Raw genomic sequence first — 21,761 nt, 5'->3', positions numbered from 1 at the left:
CAACAACAATGAAAAAGATTCCTTCATTGCATTGTGAACACAGAGACATCTATGAGGTCTTTACAGTTTTTAAAACACTACTGGTACTCGCTGTTGCTCAAAACAGGGTGCTTTTAGAGGTCAATGGCAGGTTTCCAAAGCAAAGCTATCAGTGAACCAGCTCAGCAGCAGACTGTTGACCTGCAGATGGCACTGGATTTACATTTACTCCAATTTCTTTGTTGTACTGTTGGCTTTCTGAAGAAACCACCAATCCCATTTCTTCTCTGCCCACTGCATTCTTTAATTGGCTGTGATTAAAGCAATTAAAGAAATAAAATAGATTACTACCTGCCAGAGAATTGGACTGGCCTCTTCGGTGTGCTATGTGGAGTGAGAACTCTTGATAAAGGGAACACTCATAAGGTAGGAGATGATAATAATAAACATTTCATCCTCTTCAATAAGACGTTTTTGCAAAAAACAATTGGGCTTTAGAGGTTACTGTCAGTAAAATTTGATTCATGAGACCAATTATATATATGACAAGTGCATAGTTGCAAAGAGACTGCCTAGTTTTCCTCGAGAGAAACTTCAAGAAGGTTGTGTTCAAAGCAAAGGAGAAAGAAATACAACAATCCTTTTGGATCTTCTTTATAAGTGAATCCTGGAAACTAGAATTAACTCTATCTTTTATTAGTGAACAAATGTCAGTGATAATAGGTATATTAAAGCTTAGCTCCAGGTAATATGTTCATGCCAAACAGATTAGTAAAGTGTAATTAAATATAATTAGATGTTTTGGCAAAATTTATTTATATGGAAGGATCTTTTGTCTTAATATTTTATTTAGAATCTTTTTAGATTGTTTATCTATTCAGTGAATGCTTAAAGTGGGATAATATAATTTATTATACAGTTTTTTAAAAAAAACCCCAAATGGCACAGAGGAAAAATCTAATGAGAGAAGAAAAAATGAAAGAAAAGCTGCCTACAGTCTATATATCAACAGAGAAGTAATATAGGAAGCTCTCTATCACAGGTTAGTCAGACCTCTCAGAAGTTACATTTTGAACTACATTGTCCAGAATCCCCCAGCCAGCATGACTCTATTCTGGAAGCTGATGTCCAAAATTAACTTCTCCAAGCATGGAGAAAGTACTGGTGAAGAAACCAGCAAACTAGAAACATAAATGGTGGGACTGTTTTCGTAATATTCTCCCTCTGTCTTGCTGCAGACTTGGTTGTCCATAGACCGTGGAATAGAGAAATTTCAAACTGGGCCCTCAGGTGTTCTTTCTTGAGTTTTTGCTGAGCTAAAAGTCCATTCCATTATTTGAAGGAGAGGATGTGGCCATTTGGTCATTTTGGAAGTAGGGGAGCAAACTCCTCCAAACAGTATTGGGGATAGTGATGCTTAGAATGGTTTTACTCTGCCCAGCTGGCTGACTTCTCTGCTCTCTTGCCCCACTGACATGGAAGCCATTAAACTGTCATTGTCCATATGTCAAAAATGAGAGAGCTGGTCCCCATTATCTTTCTTCCAGAAGGTAGTAAAACAAAACTATACTACTGTTGTATCTTGCTACTTGAAGAAAGGGAGATTGCTTTGAAAACATGGAAGAAAAAAAAGCTCATTCCTGTATAACAGGGAAGGACTATATGATTTCTTATTCATGTAAAATGTTTAGGGCTGATCTCCAATATGACTTGAAGGAGTTCTCCTTCCACTTCAAGAACTCTCCCATTCCAGTGCTGTTTTCCAGAACTGGAATCATCCAGGATTAGGGCTGCAGCAATCTGACCCCCCCTCCAAATTTAATATATTAATAATAATAAAATTTTATTTATATACCGCTTTTCCATTGATCAAAGCGGTTTAACAACATGTAAAACTTACAATATAAAAACATCAATATATTAAAAACACAGTAAACAATAAACCATATCTCATGCCAGCTCAACAGTGCTGTCAGAAGGGGGGGGGGAGAGCATTCGGGAGTCAGGAGTCAGGGGTATGCCTGCTCAAAAAGGTGTGTTTTCAGCCCCTTCTTAAATTGGACTAAGGAGGTGGCCGAGCGGAGCTCGCCGGGGAGCGAGTTCCAGAGCTTGGGGGCCGAGATAGAAAAGGCCCTCCTGGTGGTGATAGACAATCTAGCCTCCGGAACTCTTAACATTTGCTTCCTGGCTGATTTGAGTGTGCGGGGCGGATTATATGGAGAGAGGCGGTCCTCCAAGTACCCTGGGCCCAAGCCATTTAGGGCTTTATAGGTAATAACCAACACCTTGTATTGTCCCCGGAAGCGAATAGGCAGCCAATGAAGGTCTTTTAAGACCGGTGTTATGTGACTGGTCCTAGGTGTATTAGTGACCAGTCTTGCCGCCATATTCTGCACCAGTTGCAGCTTCCGGGTAAGGTACAAGGGTGCATTGCAGAAATCCAAACGAGAGGTTACCAGAGCATGTACTACTGTTTCTGGGTCTCCCCGGCTCAGGTAGGGACGCAGCTGGCGTATCAGCCGAAGCTGATAACAGGTGCTCCTGACCGTCGCATCCACCTGTGAAGTGGAGTGACGAATCAAGAAGCACCCCCAGACTGCGTACAGAGTCCTTCATGGGAAGCGTGATCCCATTCAGGACAGGTGGAAATACCGCCATCCCTGGGCCAGGAGAACCTATCACGAGCACTTCCGTTTTCTCTGGATTCAGGCTGAGTCTGTTTTCCCTCATCCAGCCCATTGCCGACTCCAGACAGACAACAAGAGGAGAGATGCCATCCTTGGTCACTGAATCAGTCGGAGACATAGAGAAGACTATTTGGGTGTCATCAGCGTACTGATAACCCCGCGCCCCATGCCTCCAGATGATCTCTCCCAGCGGTTTCATGTAAATGTTAAAGAGCAAAATTACTATATCCAGAGCAGAAATGTCATGGACAAAAATGTCAGAGAGCAACTACAGGGACTATGACCATTTTACCCCCTTACTTTTATTGTCATTAAGATTTGAGCTGTCAGGGTATTGGAATGAACTGAGAGATAGCAGGTGAGGTATCCAGCCAAAGAAGCTTCTATTTCTTTGAATGAGAAGTCCAATTATATTCTCCCACTTTCTATAAACACTTTTGGATCAGGCTTGCCTGTTGATCTGGGCACCTGAAAGAGCTGCTTTTTCCCCCATTGTTGACCATTGATTCCTTCTAACCCTACTGCCTGTGTCTCAACCTGCCCTGAGCACCACATGAACAGTATCAAACTGGCATGATTTAGCTTCTCTCACTTTATGTAGAATTTTCTGTGCCTATGCTCATTTCCTCGAATGGGAAATTTGACATGGAAACAGTATGTGCAATGAGGAAAAGCTGTAAGAACTACACTCTATTTTAGGGCAGCACCTCGATGTTTCATTGAAAACAGCAGATTCCCCAGCATGAAACAAGGCTCTGGTGACCTGTCCAAGCAGGGTGTGCTTGTGAGTTTGTATTTCTCTCTGTCATGTTGTTGTGAGGTGCCTCTCTGCTTGGATGACTATCCACCCCTGAACTAAGGTGAGGAAAACTGTCACCTCAAGTGTGGTTTGTTTATTTTGACATCTCAAGCAAGTACTCTGGTTGTTTCTCCTCCAGCAGGCCAGAGTCATAAGCCAAGAATGCTATGGCTTATAAGTCTGGCTTTTCAGGGGAAAGAAAAGCCATAGTTGTAGATTTAGGCATCAAAAGAACAAACCACAGGTCCATTATTTTTAGTTACTACAGCAGATGTGATCAAGCATCATCTACATAGGTTCTCCTGGCTTATCGTGACATCCAAACTGGACCATAGTTAACTCTAGTGCCATTATCCACAAAACTTCACAAAGTTGCCATTGACTAGACAAAGACCAACCTGAGCTATAATGAATCAGAAGTTAGCTCTATTGTGAAGTTGACTGTGGTAGATACATCAGGTGGCAGATCTGGAGCGGGAAAGACATTAAAGGTAATACACCCCAACAACATTAGTGCCTGGCCTTGCAAATCTTTTCTTTAAAAAGAAAACAGAACTCCCATAATAACAAAGTTTGAAACAGAGCTTCAGTGGAGGAGGGAAAAAAATAGCCAAAGACAAAAATAGGCAAAGATTGAAAGATTCTTCTGGGGAAAAAAGAGAGAGAGATCTGTTTGGAATCTTACTGCAGAACCATTTAATTTATGATGCCTAGGAGGAGAGTGTACTTCTTGGCACTTCTTAGATTATGTCTGACTTCGCAGATATTTTATATGTTTTGCCATTGTGTTTTTCTGATGCATCTATGAATAAAGCAACTATTCTGGTGCTTCTAGACTTTCTTTTCTTTGTTAACACTGACATTGCCACCCCTACCACTCTACTGTTCGGTATGCCAGCTTGTTGCCTTTGATAGTCACAAGACCTTCCAAAGATTCCTTCCTGAGTGTTTAAGTTCATGTTCTGCTTCAGTAAACCTCACAGGCCATTACCTTACTAATTGTTAAGAGTTATGAAGCTCTTACAAAGCAATGGATTGTCCTCAGTGTTTGGAGTAGAACATACCAGGACTCTCCTGAAAAGGGAAGTGACCACCTCACCTTTCACTTCTTGCATCAACCTGATGCCAGCACCTTGAAAACAGCCTCTCTCTTGTTTGCCTTTTGGCTGACTCTGAGGCTGGGACTCTTGAGAAGGGTGTCTTATTATCAGCCTATTGGCACAGAGGCCTCGGATAGTATTGGAAACAAAGTGCTCTGTGAAGTAAGCAGGCCAGACCTCTGCTCACACATGATGATAGTGAATTACAATTAGGCAAAGATTGAAAGAATCTTCTAGAAAAAAAAATCTTGTATTAAAGCAACTACTTTTCTATTTCCTGTTCACACCCAGTAGCCAATCCCATAGACCATCTTTAGAAGAAGTCATAAATATCTTCCCATGTCTAAATAGCCTGGCTTTGACCACTTTTACCATCACACTAAACAAAATAAGGAGAGTCAGTGTGGTGTAGTGGTTTGAGCATTGGACTATGACTGGCAATCAGCATTGGATTCGCTGCTTGGGCATGGAAACCTACTGGTTGACCTTGGGTAAGTCACACACTCTCAGGCCCAGAAAATCTTGTGATAAATTCACCTTAGGGTGGTCATAAGACACACACAAAAACAAAATAAAAAACATAGCAAAAACAAAAACAAAATAAGGGTTATTGTGGAACTTCATATTCCCAGAAGGTGATGATAGGCAGATCTATAGAGGACTAGGATAAGGACACTTGATAACACAAAACATCAAAAATCTTTGGCCAGCTATTTATTTTCAATCTCATTGTTGGAAAAATTACTCTTTTTGCACTACAACTTCCAGAATCTCTCTGATACATGATTCTGGGAGCTGTAGTAAAACAACAACAATTTTTTCCCATTGGCTGCTCAATCCCTCCAAACTAAGCCAATGTCATGTATTCCATACATTTAATTTTAATCCACAAAACCTGTCTATGAAGAAGGTCTAATATGAATGTGAAGACTAGTGGACTGCACTTTGACTGCCTCTACCCTGAGTATCAGTTCATTATCCCTTACATTAACCATACAAGTCACATGTTCTTTAACAGAGTGCTCCCACATGCAAATGTCTATAGACATGAATGTGATCACATAGACAGACAGACTTTTTTCAGTTCCTTGATATTCCCACATTCACATATATCCCAACTATTGCCTCTCCACTGTAAAAATGTTTCACCCTTCCACCAACACCTCAGTCTCTGTCAGTCTTCAGCTCGTCCTCCAGACTCATCTACTTAACAACAGCTTTCTCCAGCCAGCTAACCTCTAAGTATATTGGACTCCAATCTTTATTATTCCTACCCACTATGACCAATTAGGACAGGCTGGACAAATTAATGCAAAGTATTCCCATAGAGAAACACCGAAGAAGCACAGGGCCCCATTCTTACTAACAGTGTGTGCAGCCATGAAGAAGACTTGGAGATTATCAAATGGGGACTGGAATGAAGCAGATTGCTCTCCCTTCCTTATCCCGTCCATGACTACGATTGTGCAAAAGACATTCATACATGTCATTATCTTGTCAGCAAAGTGGAATTGTATTAATGGGTTCTTTTGTTATTACAAAATGAAGAGCAATGACGGGACAATTCCATGTCACTGACAGGACAATGACAGGATTGGTATAAAAGTCTTTCACACCATTGCAGTCACTTCATGGATGAGAAAAGATGTCCAGATCAGCATGGCATTGTGTGAAAGTCCTACCTGCAAACAGGGACAAGGATGGGCAAGGACATCCTTTTCCTTATATGATAATCCCCCTTATCAGCATGTGCATCAGTATCCTTTCTCCTATTAGCTCTCCTTCATGTGTGGTGACTAGTGGCTTTCAGGTTAGCAAACCAGGCAATCTGCTCTGGATTTTGGTCCAAATCCTAAAGATGACGAATCTTGTCCTCCAAATAGGATCAGCACCTTGGATAGATCCTTTGAATTTCAAATTAAAACCCAGACTGGGTTCTTGCCCCACTGATGTGGAAGCCCTCATCCATCACTGAAAATATAAGAAAGTTCAGCTTTTACATTTTAAACCTGAAAGTTCCAATGCAATGTGCAAATCTTCATCTGAGCAGGCTGTCAATATGTTGTGTGAAATGACTTGTTGTCAGTCATATGGCTGTGGACTGGATGAAAATGCTGGAGGAATTATTATTATTATTTAAAAAAAGAAGTCTGTGAAACAATTTGTTAATGTTTTATTTAAACCTTTCACTGCCTTTCCTGAATGAATGACCTCTATATGGGGCAAATTTATTTGAAATTTTACGAAAATGAAGAATAAGCTACAGTCCAGAGAAGATTCTGCCTTCCTAATGCTTCAAGAAACTAGAGTCTAATTTTGCTTCCATTTATTCCTTTCTATTAAAAACCTTTCAATATGTGTAATTGTGCTTGACTTTATAGTCATTATGGAATTATCTCTGATGGGGATTCATCTCTGCAGTCCTCTGAATGAACTACTATGAAAATACTTCAGTTACTCAGAATGTTCTTGCTCACTCAGCCTTACAAACCAGATGTTTTCTTCCAAGTTTTATTAAAGTTGTTATTAGTAATGTTGTGGTAGACAATTTTTTATCAAGCTGGATATTGGTCATGATCTTTCTGTCTGCTTGTAAAATGAGTTCTGGAATGTCAAATTGGCAAAATTAACAAAGAACTGAAATTCAAAGGAGCTGGTTAGTATTATTCGTTATGCGTATTTTGAAGTGGTCCGAAGTCCATGAAAACCTATGCTAAAGAATTCAATAGACTCTTTCTCAGTTGATTTTTGGGCTTTATCAGTAGGCCTATACAAAGCTAGACGCTCCTCCTCCTCCTCCTTCTGTAAAGTGTGTGAATTTCACAGCACATTTTTAATCCCAAGGTTCATAAAATGGCACTGCAATGCTGCTGTTGAAAAGATCTAGTCTGCTTGCTTCTGGAACTAATCCCCCCCCCCCCCAAATATGATAACCTTTCACCAGATCACCTTATTAAGAGCAATGCTCTGGTTTTACTGGTCTGGGGAAAACAAAACTTTTCCAACCCCTAATTCTCTGCAGGACCTTGCAGAATGAAGGTTTCAAAAATGGACACTTAACCAGTGTGACATCCAAGTAAAACCAAGATAGAAGAGCATAATTATTTTGACTGTAAAAACAATTATTTCTTTATTTCTAGATAAAGGTAGCAGCAGAAACCAACAGAACAGTTTATACTCAATGCAAGCTGTTTCTCAAAGTAAAAGATGGGAAAGACAGCATGGAGGTAAAAACCCTTCTCCTAACCACTAAGGGGGTTGAGCTAATCTTAAGATACTACAGGCTAAAACACACACATGGGTTTTCTCACCCTCTAACATAAAGAAGATGTTTGGAGACTGGAGTAGAGAAGCTGGCATCCGAAAGAGATCTGAGCAAGTCAAAAAGAGAGATTATCTCTCTGTCCCTCTGTATTTAAAGGTCTTTCTAACTTGGTAGGGGCAATCTCCTAAAAGTGAATAAAACACCTCTAGCTGAGGCAAAGCATGACCTAAACATGTGCTTGCAAAAGGTCAGAGGTGAATATGCCCTTCAGGTTCTAATGACTTTTAAGTGGTATGAGCAATAGAGACAATGGGTTGTGTACACCAGAAAAAGCCAATCAAATATAGATACAGTGTGACCTTGCCTTACATGGGGGAATCCATTCTGGACCCCCTGTGTAAGGCAAATTCCGCATTTGCTTGAATCCCATTGAAAATAATAGGGCTTGTGCACGTGGCGGTGCACAGTGTGTGTGCCACAGGCGCAAGTGCCATTTCCTGTTTGTTGTGAAGCTTTCAGCGTAAGCTGAAAGCTGCATATAGCGCACCCGCATATGATGTGGGCACAATGTACTTACCCTCTTTGAAATCCAGATTGATTTGCTGGAGCTCTCTACACGTTTCACAATACCTCACAATAGAGGATGTATCACTCTGAGCCAATTGTCAGCAGGATAGGGGAGTTTGGAGTACAACTTCCAGTTTGCACTTCAGAATAAGGCTTAGTTTATTTTCCAAGATGGTCAAAGTGTCCAAGCTACCACCAGTCCTACCTGTCCAGTATGCTTTCTTAACTATTTGTTCAGACTCTTGCAACAAATAACTATCCTGTCTTATACATCAAAGTTTAATATTTTTGTTTATTGAGCATAATGTGTAACAACCTTGGGGGTTCTCATGCCAACATCAGAACAAAATACAAGTTAAAAGATATAGAATAAATGCAAGCAGGCAAGAGAGCAAGATTACACCCATGGCCTCTTTCACATCCACAGATTTCATTAAGGCCTTTGTCAAGGCCTCAAATGATATTATTGCCAACAAGCTAGTAAAAGACAGGCTAGACAATACTGCTGTTAAGTAGATTTGTAAATAGTTGATTGGCTGAACCCAAAGGGTGCTTGCCAATGTCTCCTCTTTATCCTGCAGAGAAAGTGGGGTGCCATATAGTTCTGTTCTGGGTCCAGTGCTATTCAGCAACATTATCAATGACTTGGATGAAGGAGTAGGAATAGAGAGCATGCTTATCAAATTTGCAAATGACACCAAATTAGAAGGGGTAGCTACCCCAGAGGAAAGGATCAAAATTCAAGATGGTCTTAATGAATTAGAAAGCTGGGCTAAAACTAACGCAATGAATTTGAACAGGGAGAAAAAAAATGAAATGCACAGATAAAGGATGGGGGTTACCTGATTTGACAACAGAAAGGGATTTAGGAGTCATAGTAGATCACAAGTTGAATATGAATCAACAGTATTGTGCAGCAGCTAAAAAAGCCAAAGTTATTCTAGACTGCATGATTTGAAGTATAGTATCTAGATCGAGGGGTGTAATAGTACCACTCTATTCTGCTTTGGTTAGGCCTCACCTGGAATACTGTGTCTAGTTCTGGTCAAAACAATTCAAAAAGGAGGTTGACAAGCTGGAGGGTGTCCAAAAGAGGAGAAACAAAATGGTGAAAGATCTGGAAACCATGCCCTATGTGTGGCTTAGAGAGTTGGGTATGTTTAACCTGGAGAAGAGAAGGTTAAGAGGTGATATAATAGCCATGTTTAAATAATTGAAGATGGAGCAAGTTTGTTTTCTGCAGCTTCATTTGGAGCAATGGATGCAAACTACGGGAAAAGAGATTCCACTTCAACATCAGGAAGAACTTCCTGATGGTAAAAGCTTTTCAACAGTGAAACATGCTCTCTTAGACTATTGTGGAGTCTCCTTTGTTTTTTTTTAAACAGAGGCTAGATGATTATCTGTCAGGAATGCTTTGACTGTGTATTCCTGCATGGCAGGGGGTTGGACTGGATGGTCCTTGAGGTCTTTTCCAGCTCTAGGATTCTATGATTTTATTATACTATGTTTGCTCAGCACAATGTAGGCACAGAGACTATGCATGTCTAGAATTTTGAGGGGCTCATTAGTTTGTTGCAGCTAAACCAATAAAGAGTCCATTGTCAGGCTGTGCTAGTACTTGGATGGGAGACAGCCAAGGAATACCCAGTACTGGAGGTATATTTCAGAGGAAGGTAATGGTAACTACTGCTGGGTATTCCTTGACCAAGAAAACCCAATGGAATTCATGAGGTCACCATAATTTGACAGGTGATTTGGAAGTGAACACACACACACAGGCACAGAGTACCTTAAAGTGTAGTAAGTTTTATTGGGCATATGCATTTGATGGCTTCAGCCCATTTCTTCAGATGCATTATCAATGGTTCAATTGGTGCAATTGCTTCAGGTCTTTAACAGTGTATAGGGTCTAGTGGTCAAAGAAAAAGGTACTACTTGCTTCCTCTTCTTCCTCTGTTACTTCCTCAGTCTGATCCTTGAGTAACATAGTGCTATAATTGTATAGTGAAAAAAGGGCTAAATGTTTTTGCTTGAGCATACATTCAATAGTGAACTTTGGTTTGTCTTTTTCCAATGTGCAAAATGGATCAATTTACAGATACAGTTGGCCCTCCATAACGATAATTTTTTTAATCCATGGATTCAAGCATCCATAGATTCAAAATAGTTTTTAAAAATATAAATTCCAAAAAGCAAGCTTGGATTTTGCTATTTCATAGAAGGGACACCATTTTAGCATACCATTGTATTTAATGGGACTTGAGCGTCCACAAATTTTGGTATCCACCGGGAAGGGGGAGGGGTCCTGCAACCAAACCCCAGCAGATACCAAGGGCCCACTGTAGTCTCAAATTGCTTTACAAATCTTTCTGTCTCTTCCTGCAGCTGCAAAAATGTGGAGCATACACTTGCCTTGTGCCATCTTCATCTTAATAATCACTATAGCTGATCTTAAGGTAGAGGGCAAAAGTACCCCTTTCCCAAAGTTTACTAAGATAAAAGCTGTTGAAAGAGAAGCTATGGAGAGCCGTGATGCTTCAGATGCACCACCTACTGAAGATGGCCTCTTCACTGAAGTAGCTGAAATGAGTGACACAACAACAGAGCTGTCATCTCCAAACTATGCCTTCAGAACAGCCACCACACTCTTCCCTTTTGAAAACTTTACTCTTGACTCATCTGACTTCTTTTTCAACTGCTGTGATTGCTGTCCTCCAACTCCAGGGGAGAAGGGAGAACCTGGAGAACCTGGAATGCCAGGTATGGAAAAGCAAATATGATAGCCTATTTGAAGTATTATGTTACCATTTCCTATTTCTGACATTTCCATAAAAACCTGACTGTGTTTGAAGTGGGAAGACTCTGTAGGGAGCTAGGTGGCTGTGCCCAGGCTCTCTTCTGAGAGACACTAGTCTGGTATCCTCCTTTCTGTCTTTACACAGAGAGGTTAAGACTTGATTTTCTTTTAAATATTAATTTCAGGAAGACTTTGAAGACTCTCTGCTCAAGGGGACTGAGTCTTGTAGAATTGTGGTGTACTGTCTACCTGTGTTTTGTTTATTTGTTATTTGTATTTATTTATGACAGCTGTTGTCATTGAAGCATAAGAAAGGCTACATACTGTGTTCAGTCATTTAGACACTTAGGCCTGGTACAGACGGCCCCAAAGGGGCGGTCTGCACCTGCCCCTTTTTGTGCTGGATTTGGGCCAGGACAACATCACCTGTGGCCCCAATCCGGCATTTTTCTGGGCCACTGAGAAGTGACAAAATGCTGTTTCACCGTGGCCCTGAAAAGGGGTGTCCTTGGGGCTTCATGCCCCTGGACAACCCCACGCTAAAGAGGGTGGCCCCTTTCTCCTCTGCATCATTAGCATGGCTGTTTGGTTGCCATGCCAATGATGCACGCTACCAAAAGGAGAAATCATGGCAGCAACCACACGTGCTAGGGTTCAAGAGGTACTGCACACTCCCAAACCCTAGTATCGCCACCGCCATGCCCCTTTTGGCCCGTCTTTCTCAGGCCTTACTTAGGAGTTAGCTGCACTGCACACATGGAGTGCAATTCTAAGTAGACATTGTGCTTCTAAGAGTCTTCATTTTTAATGTGGTTGCAGTGATAATGGATGGGAAAAGTAGTTTGCCCTACCCCTGCAAGTTGAATAAAGTAACAACAATCTGCCTGCCGATGTTGAAAATTCCCCATCTTAAAAATAATTCTGTGGGACCTGACTGTGGTTGCATTTTCCATAGTTCACCTGATACTGGCATTCTCTTTATTCTTGTAACAGGCAAATTGTTTTACATAATACAGTAGAGTCTTGATTATCTGACATAAACGGGCCGGCTGATAGTGGGATAACTGAAAATGTCAGATAATACAGACTCCCCTCCCCCCTCCCCTTCTCCCCCCCTCTCTCCCTCCCCGTCTCCTTCCCTCCCTCCTTCCCTGCTTACCTCCTGCTTCCTCCGCAGTGGCAGTGGCTTCTGCCCCAGCTTGGCTGTGGGGGGTGGTGGTGGTGGAGTCTGCCAAGACTGAGAGGGCCGACTTCAAGCCATGAAGGAGAGGACTGGGCCAAGTCCCCAGTCCTCTCCTTGGTGGTTTGGTTTCCCTCAGTCCGAATGGGGCTCCGCGGATTCCCTTCCGGCTCAGGGAAAGCAAGCCGCAAAGGGGAAGACTGGGCCAAGCACCCAGTCCTCTCCTTTGCGGCTTGAAATCGGCTCTCTCAGCCCCGGCAGACTCCGCCCCCCCGCAGTCAAGCTGGGGCAGAAGCTGGTGATGGGGCCTGGTGGTGCTTGCCGCCGCCACCGCCCACTTGGGGCCTTTTCTGTTTGGGGGTGTGTTGACGTCGGATAATCTGGAATGTCGGATAACCAAATGTTGGTTAACTGAGACTCTACTGTATAACTTTTTAATGATTATATATGTTTATATATTAAAAATAGGTCTTAAAGGAGATGTGGGAGAAAAAGGCCTTCCAGGTTTACCAGGAATTCCTGGATTACACGGCCCAAAAGGATTCAAAGGAGATAAAGGTAAGGACACAGATGAAGAGGATCACTGCCACAATTTTGCAGTGTTTTGAGAACAAAAACTGAGAAAATGGACCATCCATGTCATCCAGTCAATGAATGTGTAGAAAGGCTGAATTGAGATTGAAGCTCTTCTTTCCATTTCTGACTTTTTTGTGTTCTGTTCCAAGTAGGGAGAAAATGGTTATGGAGACATTTTAATCCCCTTTTAATAATAGTGGATCCTGGAGTCATGCAATGAAGCTGATGGCAGAAGAGAAAAGCAAGCGAGTCTTCACACAGTACACAGTTAAATTGCAGACTGCATTGCCTTAACATGTGATAGTAGTCACTAGCAGGGATGGATTTAAAGAGTGATCAGATAAATTCATGGAGGATAAGACTATAGATGAGAACTAGTCACAATTATTATATGCTGCATCTAGGATTCCAGCATCAAAGGCAACATGCCTCTGAATACCAGTTTCTGGGGAACATCATACCCTTCAACTGTCCCAGTTTGGCAGGCACAGTTCTGATTAAGCCTTTTTTGTCCCATTTTTTTCATCATTTCCCCAGATCTCTGTTTCTCTGTTTTCATCTTGTTTTCCCACTTTGTCCTAAGCATACTTCAGTTGCTGCAAACTGAGTTCAAGCTGCAAAAGTAGTTTACACTCAGTTAACTCAGCAGAGAAGGAAATGAGATGAGGGGGTTGAATCTCATCCTTCCTAGTAGGCTCGAGCAAAAGCAAATTGCTGCAGCCCCTTCTAGATTGTGTATCCTTCTTTATTAACAACCTTTGCCATCTTGAGCACACTCTGATGCTACATGGCCACATGTGTCCCTGCTTTTATCTATGAAATGTTGGAGGGTATGGAACATGAGTGGATAGTGCTTTTATAATAATTTCATGCTTGTGGGATTTCTCAACTTTGGTTACTATAGGGAAAGATGCCCTTCTTATGAGCAGAGGACAACTCTCCAGGGCCTTGTCTGCACAGGTCAAGAGGCCCATTTCCCCACACCCCTTCTGGCAGTATCTTGTCCGAATGATGCACTGCCCAAACCCCAGTTCTGTTGTAAACTGTTTGGACAATGTCCAGCATGTTCAGCTTCAGAAGTGGTGTATAACACCCTTAACCTGATTTTAAAAAATGTAGATATTACTCCAGATCTTCCAGGAAGCCCTCTGTTCCATGCTGAGGTGGCTGTCTGTGTCCCACTGAGCCACCCTGCATGTCTGTTGCTGTCACTAATTGCTCACTCTGAGGTCAGAACAAAGCACCCAGCCATGTGATCATCATGGGGCGCTTCGTTTTGACCTCAGTAGAGAGTGACTTATAGCTTCAGTGGATGTGCTGGGCAGCATTACCAACAAGTCTCAAAGATAGTCCCTGTAATGTTTTACCAAAATCCGAAATCCCCAGAATCCCCCAATATTTACTGGAATATTCAGTCAAAATCCCCAGAAAGAAATTAATTAAATTCCCTGGATTCTGGGGAATTCCCCGGAAATTGGCAACGCTGGTGCTGGGTGTCTCAGCAGGATGTGCGTCCAGACAGCCATCCTGTTGCGGACACAGAGGACCAGGTAAAGGGGGGAGGTTAGGGCAGCTCTTTGGCCAGGACAATCTGGACTGTTCCTAGAGAATTCTGGCCAGTTCAGACAATGTCAAGATGTTGTATGACTGCAACTCCCATCAGCCTTTGTGAGCATAACCAATGTCAGGGAATGTTGGGAGTTGTAATCCATCAATATGTAGAAGGTTATACTCTGTTATCCCATTCTAAACCCAATTGCTAATCCCAACTAAAGCAAAGTAGGGTTGTGTAGCCTTGTTTGATTTACTATGCAGTGATTGATTCAATGGGATTATTTATTTACTTAAATATTTACATCCTGCCATGTATCCAGCGAACTCAGGGCAGTCTACTGGAAAATCAGTTTGAACAATTTAAAACAATTCAAAGCAATAACAACAATTTAAAGGCTAAAAGTATATTGAATCCTATTTTGGGAGAAAGGCTGGATATCAATCCCATAAATAAATAAATAAATAAATAAATAAATAAATAAAATCTTAAATCAATTAACAATTAAAATAAAATGGTTCAAAAAAGAGTTTAAAAAATTTAAAACCTTCACTAGCAGTTTATATTATCCTGATACAATTTTGCTTTAATCTGGCAGGACTCCATTTGTATTCTTTATACGTTTTTATATTCAGAGTATATGTATGTAGGCTTTGATTTCACAGGTCCAAAAACATTGTAGAAACAGTTTGAGACTGCTTTAACTGCCCTGGTTCAGTTCTAGAGAATCCTGGGAACTGTAGTTTGTTGTTCCAAGGATTCTCTAGTACTGAGCCAAGGCAGTTAATGAGGTCTCAAACTGGATTATTTCTGAAGTGTGTTTTGGACCAAAATCAAGAAAATACAAAAAATATTATTTATTTTATATTAGGGATTTACAATAGAATACTTAGTGTGCCAAAAGGCGTGTCCGCTGTTCATACCTCAGTTTACACAATATATAGGCTCTGTTTAGACAGGAGTCAATGGCACCAAATGGGACCTCCCTACTTGTTGTGTTCTGTGAACACTGAAATTGATAGAAAGTGTGTGTGAAAAGTAGCCAGCAATTAAGGAATAAAGACACAGAAATCCAGTGTGTAGTGTTCAACTAAAACTCTGAGAGAAAAGAATTTGAATCTTTACTGGGCTATGGAAACCCACTGGTGACCTTGGCCAAGTCACACTCTCTCAGCCACAGAGGAAGGCAATGACAACCCCCCTCAGAACAAATCTTGCCAAGAAAATTCCATGATAGGTTTGTCTTAAGTGTTGCCATAAGCTGGAAGTGATTTGCCATCAGTTGCTAAATAAACAAACTAAGGGTTTGCTGAAATAACTCTATTAAAGACAAGAACTATGGCTGCATCTGTGCAGTAGAAATAATGCAGTTTGACACCACTTTAACTGCCATGGCTCAATGCTGTGGAATTCTGGGATTTGTAGTTTGTGAACTACTTAGCCCTTTCTGACAGAGAGCTCTGGTGCCACAGCAAACTATCATTGAGCCATGACAGTTAGGGTGTGAACCTGGATTGTTTCTGCAGTGTGGATGCAGCCTAAGACATCTTATATTCTTCAAGTGCCGAGTGCTGTTACATTCTCATAGATTTGTCACTGGGCTAAAGCTTTACAGTTCTTCATTGGGAGATTTTTTTCCACAGTCTTTAACTGCCTAGCAAATAGTTGTATCCATAGAGGTGGGGAAAAAAATCAAAGTACATTAAGATGTGCTTTTGTTTTAGCTAAAGAGAAGACATGGGATGTGTTATATCATATAATTTGTATTTCTGTCACAAATAATATTGTAAAAATGTTGTAGGAGACAAAGGAGAACATGGTGAGCAAGGAGAAAATGGAATTCCAGGCTATCCAGGCAAATCAGGAGAACAAGGTATGCCACACAGGATTTGAGAAGAATTTATGAAAAAGAATTTGGAATCTTTCTCTGGCTCAAAATTTTATTGTCAGCCTTTTAACTGGGTTGGCTACAGGGTGGATGAAACCTGTTACAGTAGCTTCTCTGGCTACTCATCTGTTTCCAGGTATAATTAAAAAATATTTGTTATCATCTATAAAGCAGGGATGGGGAATGTTAGATCCTGGGGCTAAATCTATCCCTCCTAGTCTCCTAAACTTATCTTGTCTTCCCTAGTTTGCCACACCGTTTTCTTCATCAGACCAACATTTGATGTTTTCTCATTTTTCCTGTAGAATCCCCCCCCCCCCCCCCCAATAGTGAATGAAATGCTTCTTCAAAGGCTTTATTACTTGCAGTAAGAATTTTAAACTAAAAATGCAAGTTCTTTGCATTCAGTTGTTTTGCCTTGGAGTATGGTGCCTGTGAGCAACCATGACACTGATTTGAGCCAGGGGCTCTTGTTGCCATTGGAGAAAGAAGCTGCTTCTACACTGCAGAATTAATGCAGTTTAACACCACTTTAACTACCATGTCTCCATCCTATGGAATACTGGGATTTGTAGTTTGCAGCAGCAGCACCTTTCCCAGATGTCTGGTACACTGTTGCCTGTCTTGTCCTCCCTTCTCTCCTTCTCTCCGGCCCTGTGCTTGCTTCTGGGGCAGGAAGTGCAGAGCAGGGCATTGAGTGGGAATGGATGACAAGGTGGTGTGCTGTGGCTGCTGGTGGGGATGAGGTCTGCTGCTGCTCAGTAGCCCCTTTCAGGTCTGGCGGGGCTGCTGGCTGGGTAGGAAAGGAAGATAATGGCAGCAGAGCAGCCACAGACTCTTTTCCTTTTGTGGAAGATGTAACTGCACCTAACCCCCATCAGTAGCTTCAGACAATGGATGGCAGAGATGTACTGGCTGGTGGCAGGGGGATAGAGGAGAAATTGGGATGGACAGGTGTTCACCCCACTCTGAGGTGTTCTGGTTTGATCCACAACACCTGCACCCCCTAATGACACCCCTGCTAAGTTGCAAAGGCAAAGACTGCATTTTTAAAAATTGCAAGCTGATTTTTGGTGGAAAGACAAGACATAAATAAAAATAAAACAAAACAAAATAAAACCATAACATTGAAGGTCAAGATCTTGGTTGAAGCTGGAGAAGTATAAAGATCTACCACATTATTTATCCAGTGGTCTAGGTGAAAATAGTAGCTAGGGTTCTCAGGGCTCCCTTCTCTGGTTCTCAGGGTGACAGGAAGCATACCAGAAGGAGGCCATCATCTTGAACATTGCATACATGTGTTCCTGGCTCCCTATTGCTGAAGACTGATTTAGAGCTGTCGACATTTTTTGGGGGGTTTGGGGCAGTCAGACTACAACTCCTATATGAGAGCTAGCATGGAGTAGTGGTTTGAACATTGGGATACAACACTAGAAAGCAGGGTTCAAATGCCACTTGGACATGACAATGCACTGGGTGATCTTGGTCAGGTCATACTCTCTCAGCCTCAGAGGAAGGCAATGGCAAACCCCTCTGAACAAATCTTGCCAAGAAAACTTCATGATAGATTTACCTTAAAGTTACCTAAAGAAGAACACTTTCGTATTCTTAAAAACAGTTCTTGCAAAGATGTTAAAAACAGAACTGGGAAAAGGTGTGTGTGTTTTTTTACCCCTGTTCAATGCACTGCTTGAAAAAAATAATTTCTAATTAAAGACATAGTTTCATATTTGCTAGACTTGGTGCTTATTATGTAAATTTCTTGCTCTGAGCAACTTGGGTTGATGCTTAGTGCACGATACCAACCGGGCTGTCTTTACATCTAACTCAGACTAATCAGGTTCAATGGCTTGGATAATTCAATTAAAAAATTGAACAAAACTGACATGGAAGAGTCCAGCTTCCACTGCCATCCTTGCTGCCACAAAAATCTTTGCATTTCTACTAGTGGTGATCTTTGCAGTAGCAGAAATGGTGGTGATATGGCAGGAGTGGAGTCACCAGCATATGATGTCGGTGTCCCAGCGGGAGGATGTGGGAGATGTATGGGCTGCATTTTGGCCATCCCCAATTCAAATGAGGTTACTATTTTCATTAGCTGCGGATGGGAATAAAATTAGAATATATATCTATATATCTATATCTATATAATTCTACCCCTGTTCATTTTTTAAAAATGCAATGGTTTATTGAGCACTTAAGTCCAGTTCACACAACTTTTGGATATTATTAGTGATGGAGGAACTCCTGATGTCACAATACCAACCTGTAATATGTGATAGTATAAATGGAATCCTATTAGAGTTCTATGCTGGTACAATGACTGGTTGCACTGGAACTTTTATAAACTTGTGTAAGGAGGCATCCAATACTCCTTATGCAAGATTTCCTCCTCAACAGTTCAACATCAGAACACTGGCTTACAGACTAGTTAGTGTGCAGCCATACATTTACCTCCACAAAATGGCCAGAAAATTGGCCATGGTGTGCATTGGGAAGCTACCAGTTAATCTGCCACAACTAGCCTTGCTGTCTCCTTTGTCCATGTAAATACAACAACATAGCTTTTTGCTGTGCCAGCTTTAAAAAAGATATTGGCCAATGGGTTCACTTGCACAATTGTATGCCTTATGATTTTAGGAATACAATATGGCTACCTCTCTTTTTGCTACTGGAAAGAAGGGACTGTGGAAATCATGGATCCATTTTAATTTTTGTAAGCCACTTTAATAAGTGATTTTTAGTGTTGGATTAGGGGTCTGAAAGTGCATGGTTTGAATCCCTGCTCAGCCATGGAAACCCACTGTGTGACCCAGCATACTCTCTCAATCTCGAAAGGAGGCAATAGTAAACTTCCTCTGATGAAATCTTGCCAAGATAATCCTATGATATGGTTGCCATAATTCAGAAGTCACATAACAACAAAGAACAACAAAGACAGACCCATTTCAGTGTAAAAGGAAGTATATAAAGAACATCACAACCACCATGACCACAACTCATATAGTTTTGAAACCCTTCCATTTTGTTATGGAAGGTTTATGATGGTAAAGAGGAGCAAAATGTGTTCCACCTCCCCTCAGAGATCTCACAGGACTGTAGTTCCTAGACCTTTCAGCCAACAAGACCATCCTAGTAGTATGGATCATTTGGCAGCTGGGAGGGGGATGCATAATCCAGGCTATATCTTTACTGGAGAGGGTGGCTTTTCTTTCTGACCTTGTATTCTTGTGTTTAACATTTCCAGGTGAAATTGGATTTAAAGGAGACAAAGGAAATCATGGTCTGCCTGGAGTTAAGGGGCAAAAGGGCTCCAAGGGAGAAACTTGTGAGAACGGCACCAAAGGAGAAAAAGGAGACAAGGGGGACCTGGGATTACCAGGTGTGGATGGTGAAAATGGAGAAAAGGGAGAAAAGGGAGACCTTGGTGAAAAGGGTTACTGTGGCGATCCTGGGGAAAAGGGAGAAAGAGGAGAAATGGGGGAAATGGGGCTCAAAGGAGAAAAGGGCATTAAAGGAGATGCAGGAGTGGAAGGTGGGCATGGCGAGGATGGGCAAAAGGGAGAAAAGGGAGACCCTGGTGTGAGAGGTGAGAAAGGTGATCCTGGTCCAATTGGCATGATGGGACCCCCTGGGATGAAAGGACTTCCTGGCTTCAAAGGTATGAGGGGACCTCCTGGGAAGAAAGGTGCAAGGGGTCCCAAGGGCCCAAAGGGTGAGGCCCCAAGAACCCAACGGTCAGCTTTTAGTGTTGGCTTATCCAAACCTTTCCCACCCCCCAACACACCCATTAAGTTTGACAAGATACTCTACAATGACCAGGAAGATTACAACCCTTTGACAGGGAAATTTAATTGCTCTGTTGCTGGGGCTTACATCTTTTCCTACCACATGACAATACGAGGGCGGCCTGCTCGAATTAGCATTGTGTGTCAGAACAGGAAGATGGTCAGGAGCCGGGAGACTCTCTATGGACAAGAGATAGACCAGGCATCCTTTCTTACCATTTTGAAATTGAATGTAGGGGATCAAGTTTGGCTGGAAGTTACACGAGACTGGAATGGAGTTTATGTTAGTGCTGAAGATGATAGCATATTTTCTGGCTTCCTTTTATATCCAGATGAAACATTGGACACCATGTTCTGAATATGGTATAGGGAGTTGAGTGAATTATCTAAGAGTGCCCCCTTTCTATTATTTTAAAGATGCATATTTCCTAATCCAGAGCATAGTCCATATATTTATATTTCTAATAAATATATATTCATTAATGGAAAGTGCCTTGAAATATACAGCATTTATCGGTACCTAAGAAAATAGTATAGAAATCGATTTTGACAAATGTATGGATGAAGTCTCCAAAAGGTGAAGTTGAAGGCTTTCACGGCTGGCGTCCATATTTTTTGGTGAGTTTTTTGGGCTATGTGGTCATATTCTAGAAGAGTTTATTCCTGATGTTTCACCAGCATCTCAGTCTGGCATCTTCATGTTTTAGTTCTGTGCTCATTAGATAATTAAGGTTACAGTTTTTACCAATTGTGATATCAATTAATTTTAGGATATCACAGAGGCAATCGAGTCTTGCAATTCTGCACTCATGGCCCCTTTTAGAGCTGGCACTGGTATTTTAGAAAATGAGCAGTTGTGGAATTGTAGGATTTTTCCCAGTGGGACTTGCATTTAACAGCTAAAATATAATTTGATCATTTCTAGCAAACACAGGAATAGTGTTAAGAAAGATTGTCTATGAATTTATATTAAGTGCCAATGTAATAATGAAAATTTTAATGTAGAAATTGTAACATATAATCAATTTATTAAAGGAGGAGTGTATCCACTCATCAAAATGGCTTTTGAATACTCATGTGAATTGTGTTCATTTGGAGTATTCACTAATAAAGTACAATGACTTCTTGATTGTGAATGATTTCTTCTGCATAATATGTAGACTAATCTAATGTGGCACAAATTAGGAAATCAAGCAATGAGGAACTGACTGATGAATACAGATGTGACAATCATCCCTCTAGACTGGTCTGGGTGTCATGAACAATATCCCCCACACTCCAGTAGAGGATAGTACAAACTATGGCAGTGCCTAATCTTCAACATTAAGTAAGAATTTTTTTTTTTAAATCTGCTTCATGTTAGGTACCCTTTCCTTCAGTTTGCAGCAATTTTGCTGTTGGATTATCAATCAGATGTTCTTGAGATCTACACAGTTATAGTGCTATGATCTCACTTTAATTGCTATGGCAACATCCCACTGAATCTTGAGGTTTGCAGTTGGGTGAGGCACTAGAGCCTTTTGACTGAGAATTCTAAATACCACTCTTTAAATTGGTATAATTATTGAAAAAAGTCAAAG

General features: G+C 41.3%; 1 protein-coding gene across 1 annotated transcript; it reads left to right on the top strand.

The window, feature by feature from the left end:
• The first annotated feature begins 362 nt into the window (after positions 1 to 362).
• On the top strand, positions 363 to 21,238 carry OTOL1 (otolin 1). Its single transcript, XM_089508919.1, has 5 exons — positions 363 to 405; positions 10,786 to 11,160; positions 12,846 to 12,935; positions 16,307 to 16,378; positions 19,641 to 21,238. Exons 2-5 carry the CDS (start codon positions 10,794 to 10,796, stop codon positions 20,537 to 20,539), a joined length of 1,428 nt encoding a protein of 475 aa, XP_089365045.1. The 5' UTR covers positions 363 to 405; positions 10,786 to 10,793; the 3' UTR covers positions 20,540 to 21,238.
• Positions 21,239 to 21,761: the final 523 nt, after the last annotated feature.

Source organism: Sceloporus occidentalis, unplaced genomic scaffold (genome assembly GCF_023333645.1).
Source record: "Sceloporus occidentalis isolate IW3139 unplaced genomic scaffold, rSceOcc1.0.p SCAF_2, whole genome shotgun sequence".
NCBI classification, from domain to species: Eukaryota; Metazoa; Chordata; class Lepidosauria; order Squamata; family Phrynosomatidae; genus Sceloporus; species Sceloporus occidentalis.
This window is presented reverse-complemented; position numbering and strand designations above follow the sequence as displayed.